Source organism: Adiantum capillus-veneris, chromosome 6, assembly GCF_014529385.1.
Source record: "Adiantum capillus-veneris isolate H3 chromosome 6, ASM1452938v2, whole genome shotgun sequence".
In the NCBI taxonomy this organism is placed as follows: Eukaryota; Viridiplantae; Streptophyta; class Polypodiopsida; order Polypodiales; family Pteridaceae; genus Adiantum; species Adiantum capillus-veneris.
Genome location: NC_140936.1, coordinates 42368211 through 42391056, shown reverse-complemented (window position 1 = coordinate 42391056; position 22846 = coordinate 42368211). Strand labels below are relative to the sequence as shown.

The window sequence follows — 22846 nt, the reverse complement described above, 5'->3', positions numbered from 1 at the left end:
GTACCAGATGTCACAAAGACCCAGTGCACGCGCTCCCTCGCGAAGAAGTGCCTATGGAGCGTGTTTCCATCACGACAAGCTGCTGTTTTTTTCTGTTTTCAGCCCATAAACGCGTAGATGGGGCTGATTTACGAGAAGGAACCCGACAACACACCTCTTTTGTGTGTAGGATTGGAAGAGAGGATTTTCTATGTAGAGATCTCTTCCGGGGAATTGCTTTTCAAGAACCGAGCTACATTTCGAGCTTTGAGATTGTGAAGGTAACGATTTTCATGTTATGATCTTTGAGTATTTGATTGCAGGTTTACTTCCTCTTCGTGAGGGAGTAGGAGCAGAGGAAGGCATGAGCCTCTGCAGAATAGAAAGCGCTCTGAGGAACTAGAGCCTAAGGGTTTCGTACCCGAGTTTGGGAAGTAGATCCACGGATCGGAGAGAGGTAGTCTCTCAAGTTGTGATCCGGAAGTTGGGATTCCCAAGTAAGGACTTCGTGTTCGGGAAACCAGAGTTGTTCTACGGGAAGAGGACTCTGGAAACAGAGTTGGAAAAGAGAGTTGCAGGGATGCCATGCCCTGAGTCTGGAAGGTGAGATCCAGAGGCGAGAACCTTGATTCTTGAGGATTTGGAATAAGGAACGGAAGTTCCTTGGAATAGGGTTTTGCCCTAGGAATAGGAAGCTGAGACTTTCCCGGAACCATCAAGTCTTATTTTAGAACGAACGTGGTAATACGTTCGGTTCAAGTGCTTGTATAGACTTCTCCTCAGTAATAAAGATACTATTACGGGGGGGACCAGCCCATCTTCTGATTCCCAGCCACTACTACATATTGTACGGAGAGATGATCAGGCTAGATACATGTGGGTGAGGCTGAGAGCTGACACAGGTCGATTTCTATATATTGCTATATGTTACTTCCCCCCAGTACGTCAGTATATGCTGTATCCAGAGGGCAGTCGCCTTTCTCAATTCTAGATGATGATATATGGGAGTTTTCTAGGGATGGTGATATCATCCTCCTAGGAGACTTCAATGCTCGAACGGGCAACTGTCAGACAGTCTTCTACGACACTTCAGATGAGATGCTTAGAGAGTTGGATGTGGGTGAGCTGGGGTTTGACAGATGCTCACATGACAGAGAGCAGACTGAGTATGGGAGATACCTCACGGAGATGACGACTACACATGGGCTAGCCATACTTAATGGCTTACAGCGGTTTCCTGGAGCAGCAGGCTTCACATGCTTTCCACACAGACATGGGGCCAGTACAGTGGACTATGTTATGACACAGCCGAGCTTTATTCCTTGTATTCAGGATTTCACAGTGGGAGCCAGACCAGTGGGCGTAGCAGTGGATCATGCTCTCTTGACACTGTCCGTATCTTTTCAGTTTAGTACAGCCCAGAAATCAGGAGGCAGGTCACACACCCGTTATACATTTACACCAGAGACTGACTCAGTTTATATAGAGGCGATCTGGGATCGTCTATGCACAGTTGCTCCAGGCCTCTCAGTAGAGGAGTGCACTACTTTACTGACTGAGACACTACATGATGCAGCATCAGAGGCATACCCACACACTCAACCGGATCGGAGGCGACATTCTGGGAGCATGCCCCAGAATAGTTGGTATGATGAGGAGTGCAGAGAGATGAGAGCCCAGCTTCAGAGGGATCTTCATTTAGGAGTCATCACCTACAGACAGTCGCGGATTGCTTTCCGGCGCCTTGTGCGAAAGAAGAAACGAGCTTACCTGGCCCAGATGGAGCGAGACTTGTATCAGTTGTTCTTGAGTAGAGACTCAGGCGAGGCATGGCGACTCTTCCATGAGCACTCCCCTCCCCCAGTGATTACTTCTCCTGATGTGTGGGGCCAGTATGCGACATCGTTATATACGGTTCCTCGGCAGGATCCCCTTCCAGATCCTACAGAGCCATGTCCACCTACGAGCACCTTCTTTACCACTGAGATGGTAAAGAGAGCCATTGACAGGATGAGGACCATGAGGGCTTACGATCATGACGGTCTAGTAGCGGAGCACTTTATACATGCTAGGGATATGCTGATGGAGGTTCTTGCAGTGTTGTTCAATCGTGCCATGTGTGAGGGATTACCTGAGACTTGGAGGTTGTCTACTATTGTGCCTATATTCAAGGCAGCTGATCCTACAGAGCCTGGAAATTACCGCACTATTATGGTTGGACACACACTGGCACGATTGTATGCATCCATTATTGAGCAGCAGTTGAGTAACTGGGCAGAGGTTGAGGGTATACGGGCAAAGGGACAGGCAGGTTTCAGGAGGGGTTTCTCCACTCTTGACCATATTCTGACACTCAGAGCTATCATTGAGGAGGGCAGGTCACATGGGAGACGGATTTATTGTAGCTTTGTGGATTTCCGCAAAGCATTTGACATGGTACCGAGAGCTCGACTGATGCGCAGACTGCAGGAGATGGGGGTGCCCACAGTGTTGATTTGGGGGATTATGGCTTTATACAGATCAGTGATGGGACATGTACGCACCCCAGAGGGGATATCTAACTTAGTTCACTCCACTATCGGGGTGAAACAGGGTTGCCCATTGTCTCCTACTCTATTTGGTATGTATGTTGATGAGGTGTCTGATTACATTGACAGAGAGGGTGATAGAGGTGCCCAGCTGGTAGGGACGTGGATCCCATTGTTGTTATATGTTGATGATATTGTCTTGATCTCTGACTCACCAGAGGGTATGCAGCGACAATTGGATGCATTACACAGTTTTGCAGAGGATAGTGGATTGTTTGTAAACCTTGGTAAAACCAAGGTCATGGTGTTTAACACCACACCGCAGTGGATCAGGAGATCGGCACCGACCTTCACGTATGGTCAAGAGATTGTGGAGTATACAGATGCATACACTTACCTTGGGATAGTCTTCACTGGGCCAAGGTTTTCTTTGGGGAGAGCAACAGAGACTAGACTGACCAGAGCTTATGCGGCCTTGGGAGGCTTGGAGAGGATGTGTTCGCAGGTTCAGTTCCAGGAACCTCGGACAAAGTTATGGCTCTTTGATACTTTAGTAGCCTCAGCTATGATGTATAGGGTACAGGTATGGGGACCTCCTATAGGCCAGGATGGTTGGAGACGTATGGAGAGGCCCTTGGTATCTATGATCTCCCGATTGATTAGAGCCAAGGCCTCCGTACCTCACGCGATCATTCGAGGAGAGCTAGCTGCCCCCCGCATGGAGATTGAGGCGCTTACCAGATTAGTGTCCTTTGTGCACAGCCTATGGGATACTACTAGAGACAGATATGCTAGACTGGCCCTTGAGTCTTCCAGACAGTTAGCTCTACAGGGGGACACTTCATGCTGGTATGCACAGATGACTTCATGGTTTCAGACGCATGGCTTCACCATGGACAGGTTGCCCCCTTTCCAGTATTCTCTTCAGGCACCCTCGCTGTCTCTTACACGGGTGGAGATCACTAGACTCATTTGTCAGGACCTGATCCAGCTCGACACCAGGAGGACATGGATAGAGCCGCCTCAGGAGTTGAGCACGAAGATGGCTTTCTATAGAGAGCATCTTCTCCACCTCACAGGAGATGGGTTTGTGATTCGACCCAGCTACATGGACACACATATGTCTCATGGTTTGCGTTGTGCCATTGGTCAGATACGCACATCCTCACATCAGCTCGAGATTGAGACTGGTAGATTCAGAGGGATACCAGCAGACAACAGGATATGCCGATTATGCCAGAGAGAGCCAGAGACAGAGTTGCACTACATATGTCATTGCACAGTGTTCTATGAGATACGGGGGCGTTTCCACTGCTTATTCAGAGAGGGTTTTGGTCCTCTATCTAGGGTCATGAGTTATGAGGATCAGAGATGTCTTGGACTATATCTACTTGAGTTACACAGGTATAGAGACACTTTACTGGGGAGAGCTAGAGAGAGGCAGTCCCAGAGACACATTACAGATTTCTTTTCACTAGATATGGGACAGCCAGAGGAGCAGCCACCACTGCAGAGCTCGTCCCACACTCATTCGACCACTACTGGCACTCTCATCGACCGAGCATTGGAGCTACAGAGATACAGACGACCGCGACTGAGGAGAGGAGCTACACAGCATCGACGGAGACTACAACAGAAGATTCGAGCCATACTCTCTCGACATCCAGAGTGCAGATGAGGATGGATCCTCACCATTTCTTCCATCTTTGTTTCACACACTGTTACATCCAGTTTACCGGGTACCTATTGTATCAGCTGCTACACCCACGTAGTTTTAGATTGTAGTAGTAGTAGTAGTATTTTGTTCCACTTCTAGTTCTTTTCTAGTTCTTTTGTACCCAGACATGGTATTAGATTCACTATTTTGTAACTGATTGGTCTCATAGGTCATTTTGGCCTTTTGAAGACGTTAATATAACATTTCATTTCATTTCATTTCTCTCTCTCTCTCTCTCTCTCTCTCTCTCTCTCTCTCTCTCTCTCTCTCTCTCTCTCTCTCTCTCTCTCTCTCTCTCTCTCTCTCTCTCTCTCTCTCTCTCTCTCTCTCTCTCTCTCTCTCTCTCTCTCTCTCTCTCTATCCTTTGGCTTCAGTATTAAGTGATAATTTCTATTTATCCGAGTATATTTTATATTGTTATGCGCTCCCGTTTGTGACATTAGGCCCCTCCGCCGTGATCTGCAAGTCGGCTCAGGTCTTCAATGGCTTGACACATCAGCAGCTTGTGACGTCTCCCCTTCTTGAAGAAAGAGTAATCGTCCGCGAATACAGGGGCACGCAGTTGCAATTCTCGTCATTTTTCCACCCGCAGTCTGACGGGCAATCAGAGATTGCCAATTCAGTGGTTTTAGATTTATTGAAATCTTATATCTCGGATCAGAAGACTCAATGGGAAAAGTATCTACCTTTGGTGGAATTTGCCTACAACAACACGATACACTCTTTGACGGGGAAGGCGCCATTTGAGATTATTGAAGGTGCTGTGAAGGTTCAACCCTTCCTAAGGACGAAAGATAAGATTTTTTAAGCGAACGAATACACGCGCGACTTAGATACGGCTTTTGCCAAGGTCCGCGAGGCTTTGCAAAAATCTCAGGAAAGACAGAAAAAGGCAGCAGATCACCATCGTCGCGATTTGAAATTGAAGGAGGATGATTGGGTGCTCTTACGTTTTGAGAAGGCACGCCTGAGAAAGAAAAAGAGAAAGGAGCAGCTTTTTCCAAAGCTTAGTATGTGATACTACGAACCTTTCCATGATGTCTCCTTTCGACTGAATCTGCCTGACACTCGGAGGATTCACAATGCATTTCATATGAGTCTCTTGAAACCTTTTAAAGGTGATGTGCCTGACAATGGGGAGCCTGATGAGCAACCTGAAGTGGAAGAAAACGAGGAGATCCTTGTTCCAGAACAAATTTTGGCACATAAGGACACAAAGAATAAGGGTAAAGTCAGAAGGCGGTTCTTGGTTAAATTCAAGAACTATCCTGCATTGGATGCGAAGTGGATGAGGAGAAGGACCTAGCAAATACTCCTCAGATTGTGAAACTTTACCTTGAAGCTCTTGGTTTAGCATAGTCTACTCCAAATGGAACCCCGAATTCAGCTTGGCCGCAGATCTAATGCAGTGGGTTGCACAAGAGGGGAGTTACTCCGCTCCTTTGTCAACAAATGCCTCCATTTTTTAATACTAGAGTCACTAATGTCTCTTTGAGCTTCACGGATACTGAGAGCTAACAGTATTCTGTTGTATGACTATGAAATGGAATTCCCGAATATGAAACTGATTTTTTCTTCACTTGTTTTTTAGTGCAGGAACTGATAGACGAAATGCCTACAGGAATTTTGGTCTAAATGGTCTCGAATAGACAGGGTTGCAATAGGGGTTAGTCAATCGGGCATCTCTGAGGTCCTGAGTGGATCTAGATGTGATTGCTAACTGCATTGCCGCTAAATCATGCTCTAAGATCCGAATGAATGTTGAATGTGATGTCGTGTGATGTGACTGTCGATTGGTACATGTGCTAGATGTGTGTTCCTAGTGCGTCGGTACTAACAGTCAGTGTCTGCTAAGGTAGTTTATGGCTTCTATCTGTTTTGCAAGTGTAATCGAGGGCGATTATAATGCTTTCAACAGGGGGGCATGTCACAAACTGGTGACGTGGCATACACACATGCAAACACCCTTTGGCATGGAGAGCCCTGGCAAAACATCCGGCTGGCTGCTGCAGAAATTCCGGGCAGAATGGTGACGTGGCCTATCCGTAAAATCCGGCGCCAATTGCGGAGAGCGACATGGCAGTAGCGTACGGAAAACTTGCTTTTCTGGCTACGCAGCGTGACCTGCTTTTCCTACGAGAGAGAGAGAGAGAGAGAGAGAGAGAGAGAGAGAGAGAGAGAGAGAGAGAGAGAGAGAGAGAGAGAGAGAGACTTTCTGCTTTATTCTACGCAAGAGGTTCAAAGAGAGAGAGAATCCTCTTTTGCTTTATTATTGAAAACTTTTAATTCTCAGCTTTTTGGGGCTATGCTTTTAGCATCCCTTGTAATCTTTAAATATGCGGGTAGGGCTCTCACAACTCAGAGCATCTGGACGCAGAGTTTGAGAGTGAGCACCTGCCAACACTCTTGTACTTTGAACACAGATTAATACAAAAAGAAATATCGAAAGGGGCGCCAGTCTTTGGGGCCAATATCTCTAGGCACGGAACTCCGTTGGGCCAATGTCGAATCAATTGTGAAATGTGAACTGTTTTTGAAGTGATTATTTGTGTTGTTGCGGTAGATTCTCGACTTGGAGTGTCCAAGTCTATTACATCCCGTCCAAAACTCTTGATGCCCCTAGATCACCGTAAAGCCATCTCATCAATCAAGTAATCCTTCACCATCTGGAGTGAATCTCATCAATAAAGTAATCCTTCATGTGATTCACATATTTTGGATCTTTGGAGTACCTGCTCAATCTTGTCACATGTATCAACCTGCAATTGATGTTTGTACTCTGTTCTGTTGAGATTCCCCGCAGGAACAAAAACTGCAAAATAACTGAACTTAAAGAGAGAGAGAGAACGAGAGAGAGAGAGAGAGAGCGAGAGAGAGAGAGAGAGAGAGAGAGAGAGAGTCGTCAGGGCACGGTCGAGTTCCGAGCCTAGACACACCGGCCCCAAAGGCTAGCCCCCCTTTCGGTATTTCTTTACTATTACTTTGCCAAGGTACAACTCCCGAGGGTCCAACTCTCTCCGAGACTCCGCGTCTAGATGCTCTGCAGAAGAGTGGCCCTCTGGGCACTTGTAAGCATACAAGGGTTGCCCAAAAGCAGAGCCCCATAAGCATTGCACCCAAAAGCCCACGCTGGGAGTCTGCAAAAGCTGCCAGCGCAAAACGTGGAATTCAATACATCAGTGCCACGTGGCACCCAGCTCGATTTACAAAAATCAGTCCCATATGTCAAGATTTTAATATTTTGGGTAAGCCCCTTGGTGAATGCTCATAAGTTCATTAAGTGGTAGGAGTTAGGTTTTTACTTCCTAACCCCCTATAGGCCTCTCGCCTAAATCTTCAGGGTTCAGAACTTCATCTATGCTTCTGGGTTTAGTTTCTCTTGTCCTCTTGGCCACTTCTTTACAGTTGGGCACGCCACGTCATCACTTTGTGACAGAGATTCCATGGACAGACTCTAACCGTGGAGGACATTGACACAATCATGCACCGACCGATGCGAGCCAGCTCCGGATTCTAAGAGACACATATCTGCCATTTTGTATTCGTTCTCTGAGATACACACCCACCTTTTGTATATGTACCCACCCATCCTTTACAGCTCTAGTAGTGTTTTTGTTTATTTAGTTTCTTTCCTTTTATCCATACCTTGTATCAAAATCACCATGATGTAACTCTTTGGTCTCATAGGTCAATTTGGCCTTTAGAAGACGTTAATTCGTTTCTCACACACAATCAATGAAGGTGAAACGACTCCACACACACCTTCAAGAAAAGAAGACTCCGATATAGCTCAGGATCCAATGATGACAGGTCATGTAGAAAATTGTGTCTGAAACAGATGCAAAACACAAACTGCACATTACAGTGGATTCTTACAAAAGCAGATATTCCAAAGTATATGACAAGCGTACTTTTTCTTCAATTTGCTCAGAAAGAAAGTTGCAAAAGGAATGTCCACCAAAATTCCTTCAAACATAGCCTGCATGAAATCACTGCCACATGACTCCTTGCCACAGTTAAGTAGCACCAACATTAATTGTGCAAAGACCAAATTGATTAACATAAGATAAGATAAGAAATTGCAGTACCTTCCCCAAAATTTTCCCCAGGAACATGAAGTATTGTAAGTGCTCATCATGCACCATATGGGAAGCTGGATTTGGATAGAGAAGATGGTCAGGTGTTTCCTGAGTCAAAAAAATTGCATCAGTAAATTTCTCCTCCATGCAGGGGCCAGAAAAACCAATCAGCAATTTTAAAAACTTTGATTAAGCAAAAAACTAGTCAGTCATTACCTTGAACAAACCATACTGAATATCAAAAGCAGCCTTGGTAATGCTCTCCATAAAGTCCTTGAATAAACCACCTCCATCCACCCCAGCCTCCTCAACTCCAAACTCATTAACAAAGGTGACTCGAATCTACATGAGGGAAAAAATATATATCACATACTGGAAACTGTCATATTTTGAAAATGTTCTCGTCACATATGAAAGCGCGAAAACCTAAATTTTTGACGTTATGCGGTTAGAACAGGAGGGGTCATAGTCACAACAAGCAAGATAAAAAATAATCGGAAAGTAGAAAACAATGGTCGCAGAGAGAGATATGTGCAAGGAAGAGTCTACGAAATCATTTTCCGAAGAGGTGCCAGGAGTCAAGTTCTTACCAAGCCTTGTAGAGCCTCCTCTGGCAACGTGTTCAGAGCAGCAAAAGCATCCTCTACTATTCTATCTCGTCGAACTCTTATGCGCATTCTAGGGAAAAGACTCGGCACATTGTACTGCTCTTTGGCAGAACTCAATTGTGTCTGTAGTGACAAAAACAATGTTGCCTTACAAAAGATTGATATCAATGCCCGCATGCACTCGGATGCGTAAACCAAGCAGTCATATGTTAAAGTTTAGTTCAAAATACTTACAGTATAGATACGAACTCGGTGTGTGAATGGGATCAAGAAAGGAGCTTGAACAAGAAGATCGTATGCTCTGGAATTTTCTTTCTCCACCTGTATTAAAAAGTCGTTCAATTAGAGAAAACTCAAGGATAAAACTAAGAATCCGAATTGTTGTGAAGTAAAAAAAAAAAAAAAAGAACAATGAGATACAAATAACCCATGAAATCAGCAACTTAAAAGAAAACGATTTGCTTCCATACAGTACAAAAAAGTCACTGAACATTTTTGTCAGTCCAGCATTTATCGAAGGAAAGAAAGATGCTACAACAAAGTCACGGCTTAATTTAACTTCAGCTCGGTTATGAAAACAGGTTACAGTATTCACATAAAATTCCAGCAGGATTTTCGTACAGGCCAACAATCAAATTTAATGGCAAGACAAACCTGGGAAAAAAAAATTTCATCCATGGCTTCCCTAGCGTTAAATGCTTGGGGGGACATAAACTGCCGTCTACTGTTCCAATCTTGTAACTGTACCATACGAGCAAAATTCCTCAAACCATTGCGACAGGCTATGCTCCTATGAGAGACTCTTATTCAGTGCATTAATTTTGAAAAAAAAAAAGTTCAATATCATTTTTCTTTTAAAACACGCACCTAACTTACCTGCTGAAGAAGCCTGGAAGTACTTTTGCTAACCATATGCTTGAGATACTTTATTGAAAACCCTTCATGAGATGTCTCATACTTCACAACTGCAGAAGCATTTCCTGTAGCTGATTTAATAGGTAGCACCCATAAAATCTGCCACAAAGCCTACCAAACGGACAAAAATTCTTACCATGAGTAATTATGCATGTGCATACTAGGCTTCTACTCGAAAAGGAACAAAGAGCAAACTCAAAAAAAAATTCACGCTTTTAGGGACAAGAAGTGAATTTTGGTACCTCCTTCAGGATGAGGACTAGAAGTTTGATGTCTTCTAATCGGAGTGGCTTCTGCTGCTCATAGAATTCTTCATTGTCAATACTGAAGAGCATAAAACTAAAAGAAAAAAAATCATCCAACAGTTCAGTATCAAAGAGATGAATTGGATAGCAGAAGCTTCAACGTGTCATCTAAAACTACATGATTTCAAGGCCCCACCTGTAAGCAGGACAGAATACCAATAGTGGCAGTAGCATACCATCCACGTCTGAGATTGGATGCTGTTCTATAGCATTCTTCCCCTGAAGCTTGACAATGGGCCATTCATGAGCTGCATGGCACCTCTCTATATAAGACCAAAGATGCGAAACAATTCGAGTACTGTAAGCTAGGCTTGTAAAGACTTCTGTGCTTGGAGTGAACAATAATGTGGCATGAAGAAACATGCACACTTCTCCAATGGCTTCAGCCTCTCTAACAGATGGAGGTCCTACCCTCATCCCTGGAGCTTTAAGAGCATCTGAAAATGCTAGTCGGACCTATCAGTCAACCAAAACAGTTTGTCGGTTTTATCTTATGATTCAAATTAAGCCGAACAAACTATGCTCGAGTTAGATGAAGAACAGTTTTGCATCTAGAAGAAATGCTATTTTTTAGTAAAATGTAAGGTGATAAAAAGAGTCTTAACCATATGCTTTAAGATGTCCCCTTTACTTGCATAAAGAAGCTGATCTTCTAAAGACTTTTCTGTGACAGGAGGTCCTTCTTCATCCATCATCACCTCAGGAGCTGCATAAAGACTTGCCATAATTTTCTAAAACTATATACTACCAATTTATAATTTTCTAAAACTACATACTTCCAAACTTCAGGCTAGAAATAACTTACCTTCAACAGAATCTTCTGAAAAGGTTCTATAAGCAGGGGGCAATTCCTCAATGAGACATCTTGAGATTGATGCAAAATAGACTGCCTATAACAAAGCACCAAAGAGCATGATATACCCACCAGGCTTGGCGGGAGGAAAAATGACACTATTAACAAAAAAAACTTACAAGTTCCCAGGGGCATTCTTGCACACGTAAAGCAGATCCTGATATTTCAAGCAGGTTACCGAGTAAGCAAACATTAGCAGGAAACTGTACAGATGTGTTTGTAGGTAAAAGCTTGACAAAGTCTTGCAAGGATGAAGCCAACTGGCGAATCGAGAATGCCCAAATTCCCTTGCTAATAAAAACCTGCAAGATTCAAGCTGCAATTAACTCTTCTATTGAAGCTAGATCATGAAAAACAAACCAGGCCACACTTTCAAGCAAGCACCTGTCTCAAATAAGAAAATCTTTGAAATATAAGTGGAAAGGATAAAATCTGTGTTGCAAAGCTCCAGCTTTCTAGACTGATACTAGACTGCCCTTCTTCTACATGTCTCAAGGTAAGTGAAACCAATGCGTGTTCTAGACAAGAGGTACCGCCATAGTGCCCAAGAGAACTGGACTGCTGGAATAATCCGGACAAATCATTAGCAGGCTAGACTGTATTATAATCAACCCCTTTGACCAAAACTAATGCAAACAGCCGTTGTCACATACCACAGTTTGAAGGAGGTCCCTAAAAATGGAAAAAAGCCTTTTCTTATAGAGAAAATCTATGACCATGCCAGCCCAGGGAGCATTTTTGTCTGAGAGTGTAAGCACAGTCTGCAAAAGAAGAATAGCAACATTGTCTGATAAGCTCCGCTCTGTCACTGGCTCAAGCAATTCCTTACTGATATACTCCCTACAAAACAAGAATTGCATGATAGGATCATCAGAAGACGAGCACTACCCCTGAGTGTGATCTGCAAGGAAATATAAAGCAGTGGCTCTGTACAATCTTGGTAATAAACCAAAATAAGACTCACACTAGACACAACGTGCCACATTAGTCTTCAACAAGTGAAACTCACCGATAGTAGTGTACTGCTTGCAAACAAAGAAGGCAAAGTTTCTTAATCCGAAGTTCCACTATATGGAGATTTGGAAGGGAGTCACCCGTGCTAAATAGTGCCACTAGGCTTCCTGCAAAAAGCAGACACATTCATATTATTTTCACTGCAAGAAAAAGTAAAGCCCATGCAACCGATACACATATAGCTTACACTGTGAACAGATGGTGTCCTGACTAAAAAACTCCTTAACAATTCCACCCATGACCTTGTTTCACCCCAAGGGGTTGGACTTTATATACTCTTCCATCAGATCCAGGAGAAAGGTTCCGCCACGGGTTTATGCGGCATTGCCTACTCCATCCTTTGATAAGTACACAGTGAGGATTGGCACACCGACCCTTTTGTGACAGCAAACCCATAGGCCCTATACACTTCAAGGTTTGGATAACTGGTGGTCTATTGCAAAGTTTCATGCCAATTTTGGGCATGAGTTCAATTGCCAAACAGATCTCCTAATAAGGTTCTATTTGCTTGGGGACCCCAAAAATTGCATCATTCAAGACACTCAAGGGAAAGTTGACGACTACTCTTGTTTTGATTTTACCAGATTTGCACAAACATTTCAAGGTTTACTATGATGCTGATGGCAACAATCTAGGAGCGGTCTTAATGCACGAGGGCCATGTCATAGCCTATGAGAATAGAATGTTCTCTAGACCAGAGAGGGTTGCACACATCTACAAGGAGTTGTTAGCAGTGATAAACGCTCTAACTCAGTGGAGACATTTCCTACTCAGAGCAGATTTTACAGTGTTAACAGATCATCAGAGTTGAAATCCTTCTTGTTCCAGAAGGAGCTTTTGGATAAGCAAATGAGATGGGCGAACATTTTTTCGCTGCAAGTCTACCATGTCATGGTACCCTTGGATGGTGAGTGGAAGAGCACCGCTTTATGGGTTTGCATTGTGGCTAGCTCGGCCTTAGTTCTCCAGCAAACTGATCGTATTAGAAATCCATCTACTTGAGGAACTCTAGATGGATGGAAGGCTCCTGGATCGAAGAAGATAGGTTCCTTGAAGCCATTAATCTTTTCATATGCTCTGCACAATTCTTTGGAGCCGTCAGTAGAGATACCATAAATGTAGGGAACAAGGCCTACTGCAGTTTTGTCTTTCTTTCTTTGCAGGAGGTTGCTCTGGAGTCTTATCCCCTATATTCGGACATACATAGAAGGTGTGTCCCATCTCGAAACAATCAAGCATCTCCCTTCTTGTTGTAGATTTTCTCGTTGGCGAAGTGTCAAACAAGGTCGTGCGGGTTGAGTCGAAGGGTCACAAGAATCCCAAGAATTCGTACGTTGTCAAGGATTTTGGGTGTTTGTGGGTTGATCTTCCGTAACAGACTCCCATCTTCCTTTCATAAGCTTGTAGCCGACCACAGCATGGTCCATCTTGCATAGTAGAAATGTAACAACCTTGGACACCCCAAGTCGAGAATCCGGCACGACACACGAGAGAATCACTTAAAATACTTCACAACTTTAAAATTTGAGTTGGCACGGCCTGGCGTAGTTCCATGCCCAAAGGTATTGGCCCCAAAAGCTGGCGCCCCTTTCGGTATTTATTTTTATATTAACGTTTGAGCAAAGTACAATCTCCGAGGGGTCCTCTGCTCTCAGACTCTGTGTCTAGATGCCTTGTATGCTCTTTGATAGGACCGATATGCTTTGAAAACAGCACACGCCTAATGCTCTGATACCACTCTAACGAGATGGGCACCACGTGCCAATGGAAAAGAACCGACTGAACAACTAAACTGAAAGAGATGCACAACATGAGACGGGGAGTGGCAGAATTCCACCCCAAGAGAACGCTGGCCCCAAACATTGACGCCCCTTTCGGTATTTCTTTATATTGCTTGAACTCGGTACAATGCCGGTACTGCACCCTCCGCACCTCCGTGCCAGAGAATGAGCCCTCTAAACATATTTAAAGGCCCTTGGCCCATGAAAAGCAGTTATATGAAAAGCATCTGGTCCAAAAAGCATCTTGCCCAAAAGCTGCGAGCGCCAACTGTGGAAATCCGTACAGTCTGCCACGTCAGTAGTCAACGTAAAAATGCGGAAATCCGTATAGGTGCCACGTCAACATGTCAATGTAAAATTCGGAAATCCATACAAGCTGCCACGTCAACAGTCAACGCAAAATTTGGCATGTTCGTACAGCTGCCACGTCAGTAGCTCTTACCCTATCAAATTTTGTTGTTGATTTTAATCTCTTTAGGTCAATTAGGCCCCATCGGACGGGGTCCCATAAGTTGGTGGGAACTCCTCTTTAAAAATAGGCCACTCAGCAAGCCTTCGCAAGTTGGTAAAACTTCTTCTGCTGCTTCTTCTAAGGTTTAGGCCCTTGGCTGGGATCTCAAGTTGGCTCCATTCTTCAGTGGCTTGACACATCAACAGTTTGTGACAAGAAAGTTGTTTGGACAAACACTATTCCTATAAAGGTGATGGCAGTCCAATGGTGCAGTGTTCGCATTGGTCCTCCAAGGGTATCAGCTTGAAGAAAGACAGCAAAAGGTAAACATCAAGAAACCTCTGGTTGTCTTCCATGGTTTTTGTGACAAGCATTTAAGGTTACCCCATTCTGTCAGAAGTTGTACTTCAAATAGGAATGTCATGTGGCTCCCAGCCAAAATATTCTTGAAAGCTTGCCAAGTCCTTGGAGCGTGCGGTCCAGGGCATAGATGTCGTCAAACTACTGCAGGAACTATAAGGCTTTCTTTCTATCTTTTTTCTGAAAATATGAAAAATTTTATTGTAGATCCACCATCCTTGAAATCTTTTGATTGATGGCTCCAAATCAATAAACGGCCATGGAAGCATGCCTAAGAGTGAGCCCTTGCCACTTATTTGAAGGCCCTTTACATGAAAAGCTAAAAGTCTTAAAGCATATGGTCTCCAAAAGCATGCGCAAAAGGGTTGTCCGTATAATCTGCCACGTCACCAGCAGCCAGCGTCATTCACAAAAATCCGTACAGTACCACGTGGCATGTCAGCACAAAACGTGAAGTTCGTACAGCTCTACCACGTCATCAATTTGCTACGCAAAAGAGCTTGTGTGTATGTGCTGCCTTATTTTATTATTAGTCCTAAGCACTTGAGCCCCATCGGACGGGGTCCCCTAAGTTGGTGAAAACTCTTCTTTGAAAATTAGGCCACTTGGCAAGACTTTGCAAGTTGGTAAAACTTCTTTTGCTGCTTCTACTTCTTCAGTTGCTTCTTCTATTAGGGTTTAAGTGCCTCGATCGAAATCTGCAGGTCGGATAGGGTTGGGTCTAGGAAACCCCAACCCGTCCAATCTTCAATGGCTTGACACGTCAACAGTTTGTGATATCCTCCCTGCTTGAAAGAAGAGTAATCGTCTGCGATTACCATATATCTACAAAACAACTCATGTTAGCTCAAAAATTTCCAAGGGATAATCAGTTTTCTCATTCTAGATCGGAGCTCTTCATATTCCGAAGTAGCAAAATTAGCCATCACACCCACAGTGCGTTGATTTATAACGGATGTCTCCATGCACTAAAAGTGCATACCCATGCAATCTCACCCGATTAGGAATATTCAGTGGTTCCCCTCGGAAATAACCATCCCAGTGCGAGGCATGAGTTGTTCAATGATTCCCTCATCACTCCTCCCGCAAATAACCTAAACAGGTCCGGGCCATGAGATATAGAGGCCTTTTACAACCAAACACTCCTAGACTACAAGAGGTGCTGAGAGTAACCACTACTCAGACTTCTTAATACTCCCCCCGTAAATAGCCATCCAAGTCTGGGCCAGAGTAAACAACAGCACTTTTCAAACATTCAATACTCCCTCCGCAAACAACCACAAGGGTCCGGGCGATGAATATGGGCAAGCATTCTCAAACATCAATTATCGTCAATACTCCTCCCGCGAATAAATCACCAATCATTGAAACCGGTATTAAAACCAGAGTAGAGCAATAAGGGAATCAAATGGTAGCGCGTTCAAGGGTTCCGACGAACTAAGGGAACCAGATGCACATTCATCGGAGGATTCCAGAGAAGAAAAAGGATCAGATAATAGTGCGTCTCAGGGTTCTGACAATTGAGACTGATGTTGCAGCGGATAGGGGAAGTCAGCGAGGCTACTCACAGGTCGGAGGACACAAGGAAAGAAAGTAAAGGGAATCAACTGGTAGATCAAAGAATTCCACACATCCAGATTGAGGTGCCAAGGACAGGGAGGCCAGCAGAGCTACCAACAGGTCACAGGGCATAAGGAAAGAACAGAAAGGTAAGCTAGGTCCATCAGATAATTTGGTCAACCATTCCCTTTGCCCTCGATGCAAAGGGGATGGAGGAGGAGAACCTCGCAAATTTTCTTTAGAGAAAGTTGTATCTTGAATAGCAGTGTCTATGCCAAAAGTTACCGATAAATCAACAGGCTGAATTGGGTGTAGAATTTGGTGCAGTGCAAATTGCACAAGAGGGGAGCCACTCCACTCCTTTGTCACACATTGACTAGGTTTTGTGGGATGACTTTATGAACATATATGTGCTGAATTGGAAATTTCCTTCGTTGAATTGAAAACATGTGCTCTTTCCTGTGTGTATTGTTAGAGACATGTAGAGAAAGATGAAATGTCTGCAGCATTTTGTCTAATGAATGACTTGAACTTAGTGCATCTAGACATGTGTTAGAGATTAGCGAGATCTGGATGTGATGGCTACGTGAAGGAGCACTGAAGGTTAACTAAATGAGATTCTAGCACATCAAGATGTCTATCTAGAGGAGATAATTGGATACTCTTGTGAATGAGGACTAAACGTGAACTGAACGAGATTCTAGCGCATCAAGATGACTATCTAGATAAGATAACTCGATACCATTGTGAGTGCATCAAGAGTTCCGCAAGGATGAGATGGTTGCACAATGATCTAGGTGCATGAAGATGTCATGTGCGCACTTCACTTGCGCCACGTGGACACGCTTCTGCCATAGTTTAGCGTCAGTCTTAGCGTAGGACCTAGCCTGGCACCTTGTGAGCCTCTAGCAAGACGTGCATGCCCAAGCCAGTCATAGTTGCATACCCTCTCTTGCACATTACAGTCATTTGAGTGTGAGCATTTTCCAGAGCATAGAACCCTTTTTGCCAAAGTACACATTTTTCACTTATTTATTAATAAGGGACTTTTGTTGGAAAAGTAAGTAGGGCAATTTGCTAAAGATCTAAAAAAGAAACCCATTGGGCACTCAATAGAAGCAGAAGAAGCGGGGACAAAGGAGGCAGGCACCAACAGTCAGGCAACGCCTAAGAAGGAGCCCTAGCGTTTTTCTCAAGAAGAAGAAGGCTTAGATCAGCCTGGCATTTTCAGTTTTCAGCAGACAGCCCAGCCTTTTCAGTTTTCAGCCTTAGACTCACAAGAACCCGCATCCTCTAGTTACAAATCCTCGCCAAATTCCCCATCTAGTACCAAATCAGCCTAGCATTTTCAGAATTCAGCAGATCAGCCAGCGTTTTCAGAATTCAGCCAGATCAGCCAGCGTTTTTGCATTTCAGCATTAATGCGACTCAGCGGTTGCAGATCCAAGCCGCAATGCCGCCATAGTAGCAGAACAACTAGTGTTTTCAGTTTTCAGCATTGACGCCATCGTCGTCGACAGCGTCATCGTCGTCACAGTACCTATCTTGACGACGACATCTTCATCATCGTCATCGCAAATCCCTATCTTGACGATGACCCCTTCGTCGCCATCGTCACAGATCCCGGACTTGACGACATCATCGTCGTCATCGTCACAATCGTCGTCGTCGTCGTCGTCGACGGCATAGTCGTCATCAAGTACCACAGCATCAGTACCCCTGAGCATTTCAACATCTCATCATTTAGCCATTGTATCATCATTGTGCAAGAATAAAGAAAGTACTTGCTCTAGCGACAAAGCAAGGGGACCCTTGAGGGTTGGGACCCGACATCCTTGTGTCGTCTCTTTTCTCTCTCTCGTCTCTCTCTTTCTTTGAATTCAGTTCAGTTCTTTCAAGTGAAGTAAAGTGTCCCTTGTGTTTGTGTGCGGAGTACTAGATCCGAGCAAATCCTTATTCTCTTCCACTGCACCTGACAGAAGAGTTCTGGACGGAATGAGATGGCTCGATTGAATGATTGAAACACAGTGTTCAGTGTGAACTAAATGTCTGATTTTGTTAACTTCATGCTATGTGGATGTACTATATGTCACAAACTGTAGATGTGTCAAGGCACTAAAGAACGGAGCCAACCTGCAGATCCCGACCGAGAGGCCTAAACCCTGAGTGAAAAAGCAGAAGCAGCACACCAAGTTTTACCAACTTGCAAAGTCTTACCAAGTGGCATATTTTTTACGAAGAGTTCCCACCAACTTACACGACCCCATTCGATGGGGCCCAAGTGACCTAAGGCATTAAAATAACGCACCCAGAGCGTGGAGAACTGATGACGTGGCAACCTATACGGATTTCCCGAATTTTGTGATGACATGAGGACATGGCGGCTGTACGGATTTCCGTAATTCGCGCTGACATGCTGACATGACAGGTGTACAGATTTCCGTGATTTACGTTGGGCAGCTTTGGGCGGCAACTTTTGAGGCCAGATGCTTTTGAGTTTGATGCTTTTCATGTAACTGTTTTTCATAGACCAAGGGCCTTTAAATATGTGCCATGGACTCATTCTCTTGCACGCTTTCGAGTGAAGGTGTAGAGCGTGGAGTATCGGCTTGTACTGAGTTGAAGCAATATAAAGAAATACCGAAAGGGGCGCCAATGTTTGGGGCCAATGCTCTCTTGGGGTGGAACTCCGCCACTCCCGTCTCGTGTCGTGCATCTCTTTCAGTTCAATTGTGTTTTTAAGTGCTTAAAGTTTATTCAGAATGTTCTTTTTCGTTGGCATGTGGTGCTAGTCCCCGTGACACTATCTTGTGAGGACAGTCATGGGCATGGTTTGCTTGGTTAAAATGTAAAATAAATGGATATAAATTTGATAGTTACAAGATTTAGTAAATCAAGACATCCATGAAAAAATCAGTGCCGTCCGAATGTGATTGCTAAATGGTTACAATGATCAGGATTTGTATCTGAGACCCTCGACAGAAATGTGATTGATTAGTGACTGATGTCTTTGTAGTGTTGGATTGGTGGAGTCAAGTGCATGAGTACATAGAGTCGGTGTCTACTGAAGAAATTAATGTCCTTCGGCTGTTTTGCACACGTAATCGAGGGCGATTACAATTCTTTCAAGAGGGCCAAATGTCACAAAATGATGACATGGCATGCCCAACTGGAAGAGAAATGACCGAGAGAAACTGAAGAACTGAACCTAGAAGAACTTTTGAGCACCGACCAAGGGGCCTAACCCAAAATTATCAAGAGCTTGACCACCGTAAAATGCACTGACATGCTGACATGGCAAATGGTACGGACGCTGATGTGGCTGGGCTGTACGGATTTTTTGTGTTTTGTGATGGTTGTGCCACATGGCACCCTGTACAGATTTTTGCGATTTGCTAGATTTTGGCGTTATGGCGCTAGCTTTTGGAACACATGCTTTTGAGGTTTAGTGCTTTTGGGCCTCTGTTTTTAGGCAAACCTTATATTGTTAATAAGAGCCCCTGGGGACTCACTCTGCAGAGCATCTGGATGCACAATCTGAGAGCAGAGGACCCTCGAGAGTTGTACCTTGACGACTTAATAATAAAGAAACACCGGAAGGGGCACAAGTCTTTGGGGCCAGTGCATCTAGATATGGAACTCTCTCTCTCTCTCTCTCTCTCTCTCTCTCTCTCTCTCTCTCTCTCTCTCTCTCTCTCTCAACCTGCATCATCGCGTAACCTGCTGCACCCCCCCGCATGTAACCCTCGCATAGTCTGCAGCACCCTCCCCTCGCGCAACCTGCACCCCCTCACGCTGCGCATCCGCTCCCCCCCGCCTGCTGCTGTGACTCGCGCATACTACGCATCCCCCCCCCCTAGTCCGCAAGTACATACAGCACCCACCGCACACCCCACCCCCCCCCCCCCCCCCCCCCCCCCCTTCCCCAGCCCGCAGGTACATACACCTGGCAGAATTCGAGAAATCTAGGAGGAATTTTCACAGTTTCGGATTTTCTGAATTTTCGAATTTTCAAAATCCTGCATTTTTCAGACCTGCAGGTATACTTTTTCAAGAATTCTCAGAATTTTCACGAGCAGGGAATTACAGAACGGCATGAAATTAGTAGGAATGTATGATTGATATGAGGAAAACATACGTATGCATGATGCGGGAAATGGATGTATGCGTAGTGTGGATATAGCGGGTTGGCCTCTCTTGCAGAAGTGCAAATTGTGGGTTTGTTTTTGGTTTGGTTTTGTTTTTGATGGAGGCCATGAGCGCTTCGCCAGTGGAGGCCATGATCGTTTCGCCAATATGTAAGCCCCATACGAAGACAACCTTTGTGCTTACAAACAAGCGGATAACACAAATGGAAAGGGAGATGAAAGAATGGAAAGCAGAGACAGAGGGATGGTGGAAAGAGAAGGCCAACCTTCTTCAAATGTTTCTCAACGAAGGCGCGCAATGGAAGAAGGAGAAAGAGGACCTACACGCAGAGCTACAAGCACTTAAGGCGGATTCACAAGCACTTAAAGAAGAGGTCACAACACTCAAGCGAGAGACTGGAAGAAGGGGAATTCCAACCCTCGGTGATAGAGGAAATCAAGGTCATCAAGGAGCAGGTACGGATGATCAAAGAGGAGGAGAAACAGAAGGTGGTAAAGACGTCTTCGTGGATGGATGTGATCACGAAGACGCAGAAGAAGGCGGATGAGGCCGAGAAATGGATAGAAGTCACTAAGAAAGGGAAAGGGAAAGGGAAAGGGAAAGAAACCACATCCGTTCCCACTCCTACAATCATCAACATGACTCTAGAGGAAGAGCTTTCACAAAACGAGAGCGTACACGAGCACTTGAAAATCTGAAAATTAAAATACTTTGCAAATGTGAGAGAAGGGAGAAGATCGACACGGTATTGGGGACCAAAAGATGGGCTGGTCCCCCCCGCGTTAAGAGTATTCTTTTATTCAGGGAAAATTCCTATACAAGCACAAGAACCCGAGGAAACCCCTCCGTTCTGTAATCTTAGACACGAAGGTCGTGCTTTCCCGTAAACGGCTTGGACACAAGGCCGTTCCTTCCCATAAGGGACTTAGGCACGAAGCCGTACTTTCCCGTAAGGGACTTAGGCGCAAAGCCGTACTTTCCCGTAAGGGACTTAGGCGTGAAGCCGTACTTCCCGTTAAGGGCCTTCCCGTAAGACGGGAGATTCCTGCAAAACAAACCACACAAACACGCGACAACAATTCGTATGGCGAATCCACAATAGATACATGTCGCTCTTGCGCGGGAAAACGCGACTTCCGTGCTTCGTAGTCTCGCGATCTCTTGCGGCAGAGTCTTCTCTTGCTAACGTTGGTACCTCCTTTGAGTGAGGGCATGTGGTGCTTTTATAGCTCCCTGGCCACGGCACGAATAGCAGTTCGCGTAGAGATCGCAGCCGTTGTTTTTTTTTTTTTTTTTTTTTTGGCGCTGTTCTACCCGAAATAGGGAGAGAGAATTCCCTGGCTGGTTTTGTTGCTTTATCTGCTAAGTGGCTGCCCACTTATTAAGTGGGCGGCAGGCATATTTTAAAATTGGTCTTAATAAGTGGGCAGCCGGCATATTTTAAAATTGGTCTGAACCTGCCCAAAAACTCAATAAAACCTTATAAGTTAAAACCAATGCATTTCACAACACTTCCCAGGCGTCCCTGGATGCAACCACATGCACGAATGCAATGCAAACATAGATTCCTCGCGGGAAAGCGTCTGCCTTCCCGCGATTGTTCTTGCTTTTCGTAAAAAGCTTCATTGAACCCATCTTTATTCTTGTGCTTGCGTTCTTACGCGTATTTTCTTACTCAGTTCGGATTTCCTCCTTAGCCTACGGGATGCCCCCTTACTGATGCACCCGTCACCCATCATGTGACGCATCAGAGGCACTCGTAACCCGGCCCTTTCCACCGAACTTACGGCAACTCCTTCGTGATGTTTACGGTCACCCATCAAATGACACATCAGAGTTGTCCGTTCCTGATGGCAATTCCTGTAGCTACAATCTTTTTAACAGTTCTTAGTGCACATAATAAAATATCCTAAAAAAGAGATTTAATCATTAAAAATAAGAAAATAGTCCAATTAGCAACATCCCTCTGGCTTCTAAACAGTTGACCTCAACTCTAGTGCTTGGACATATACCCCCAGTATCTCGGGATAAGCTGCTAATTCCTCCTACGTCATCCACTGAGCATCTAGATTCGAATAGTTCTTAAACTTAAGAAATACTTCCGTGTTATCTTTCCGGACTTGAGAGACCGCTCCTGATGACTTACTATCTGCTCCGGTTGGAGTATTTCTTCTGTTTCCTCAACCTCAGGAGGTTCCTCAGCACTAGGGTGGCTCGAAGGCGGTCCCACATACGGCCGGAGTAAACTGACATGAAAAGCATTATGGATCCTCCAATTAGGCGGTAGCTCTAATCGGAAGGTGACATCATTCACTCGCTCAGTGATCTTAAACGGCCCATAATAACGGGTAGAAAGTTTTACCACTTTCCCCTTATGAGACGCTTGTTTCTTAAGTCTTGCCTTCTCAAACTTGGGTAAGACTAACTGTCCGACTGTTAAGTCTAGATTCCTTCTGTGCTTGTCTGCAGCTTTCTTATGCTTTTCCTGAGAGCGTAGAATAGCTCTCCTAACTTGTCCGTAGGCTGTGTCCAAGTCCCGGACATATT

At 44.7% G+C, this 22846-nt stretch overlaps 1 protein-coding gene across 3 annotated transcripts in view; it reads right to left on the bottom strand.

Annotated features, from left to right (window-relative positions):
- Positions 1 to 22846, bottom strand: part of UPL6 (ubiquitin protein ligase 6) — a 118770-nt gene that overhangs the window by 27596 nt on the left and 68328 nt on the right. For 2 of the 3 annotated variants that reach the window (XM_086514189.1, XM_086514190.1), the window contains 16 exons: positions 11994 to 12105; positions 11638 to 11824; positions 11369 to 11545; positions 11104 to 11286; positions 10937 to 11021; positions 10737 to 10837; positions 10268 to 10587; positions 10069 to 10165; positions 9788 to 9937; positions 9566 to 9652; positions 9146 to 9232; positions 8894 to 9034; positions 8520 to 8645; positions 8313 to 8411; positions 8136 to 8203; positions 7987 to 8053 (listed from right to left, as the gene is read on the bottom strand). In XM_086514189.1, coding sequence (XP_086370315.1) covers positions 7987 to 8053; positions 8136 to 8203; positions 8313 to 8411; positions 8520 to 8645; positions 8894 to 9034; positions 9146 to 9232; positions 9566 to 9652; positions 9788 to 9937; positions 10069 to 10165; positions 10268 to 10587; positions 10737 to 10837; positions 10937 to 11021; positions 11104 to 11286; positions 11369 to 11545; positions 11638 to 11824; positions 11994 to 12105 — 2087 coding nt within the window. The remainder of the gene's footprint in view (positions 1 to 7986; positions 8054 to 8135; positions 8204 to 8312; positions 8412 to 8519; positions 8646 to 8893; positions 9035 to 9145; positions 9233 to 9565; positions 9653 to 9787; positions 9938 to 10068; positions 10166 to 10267; positions 10588 to 10736; positions 10838 to 10936; positions 11022 to 11103; positions 11287 to 11368; positions 11546 to 11637; positions 11825 to 11993; positions 12106 to 22846) is intronic. The other variant, XM_086514191.1, reaches the window with a different exon arrangement.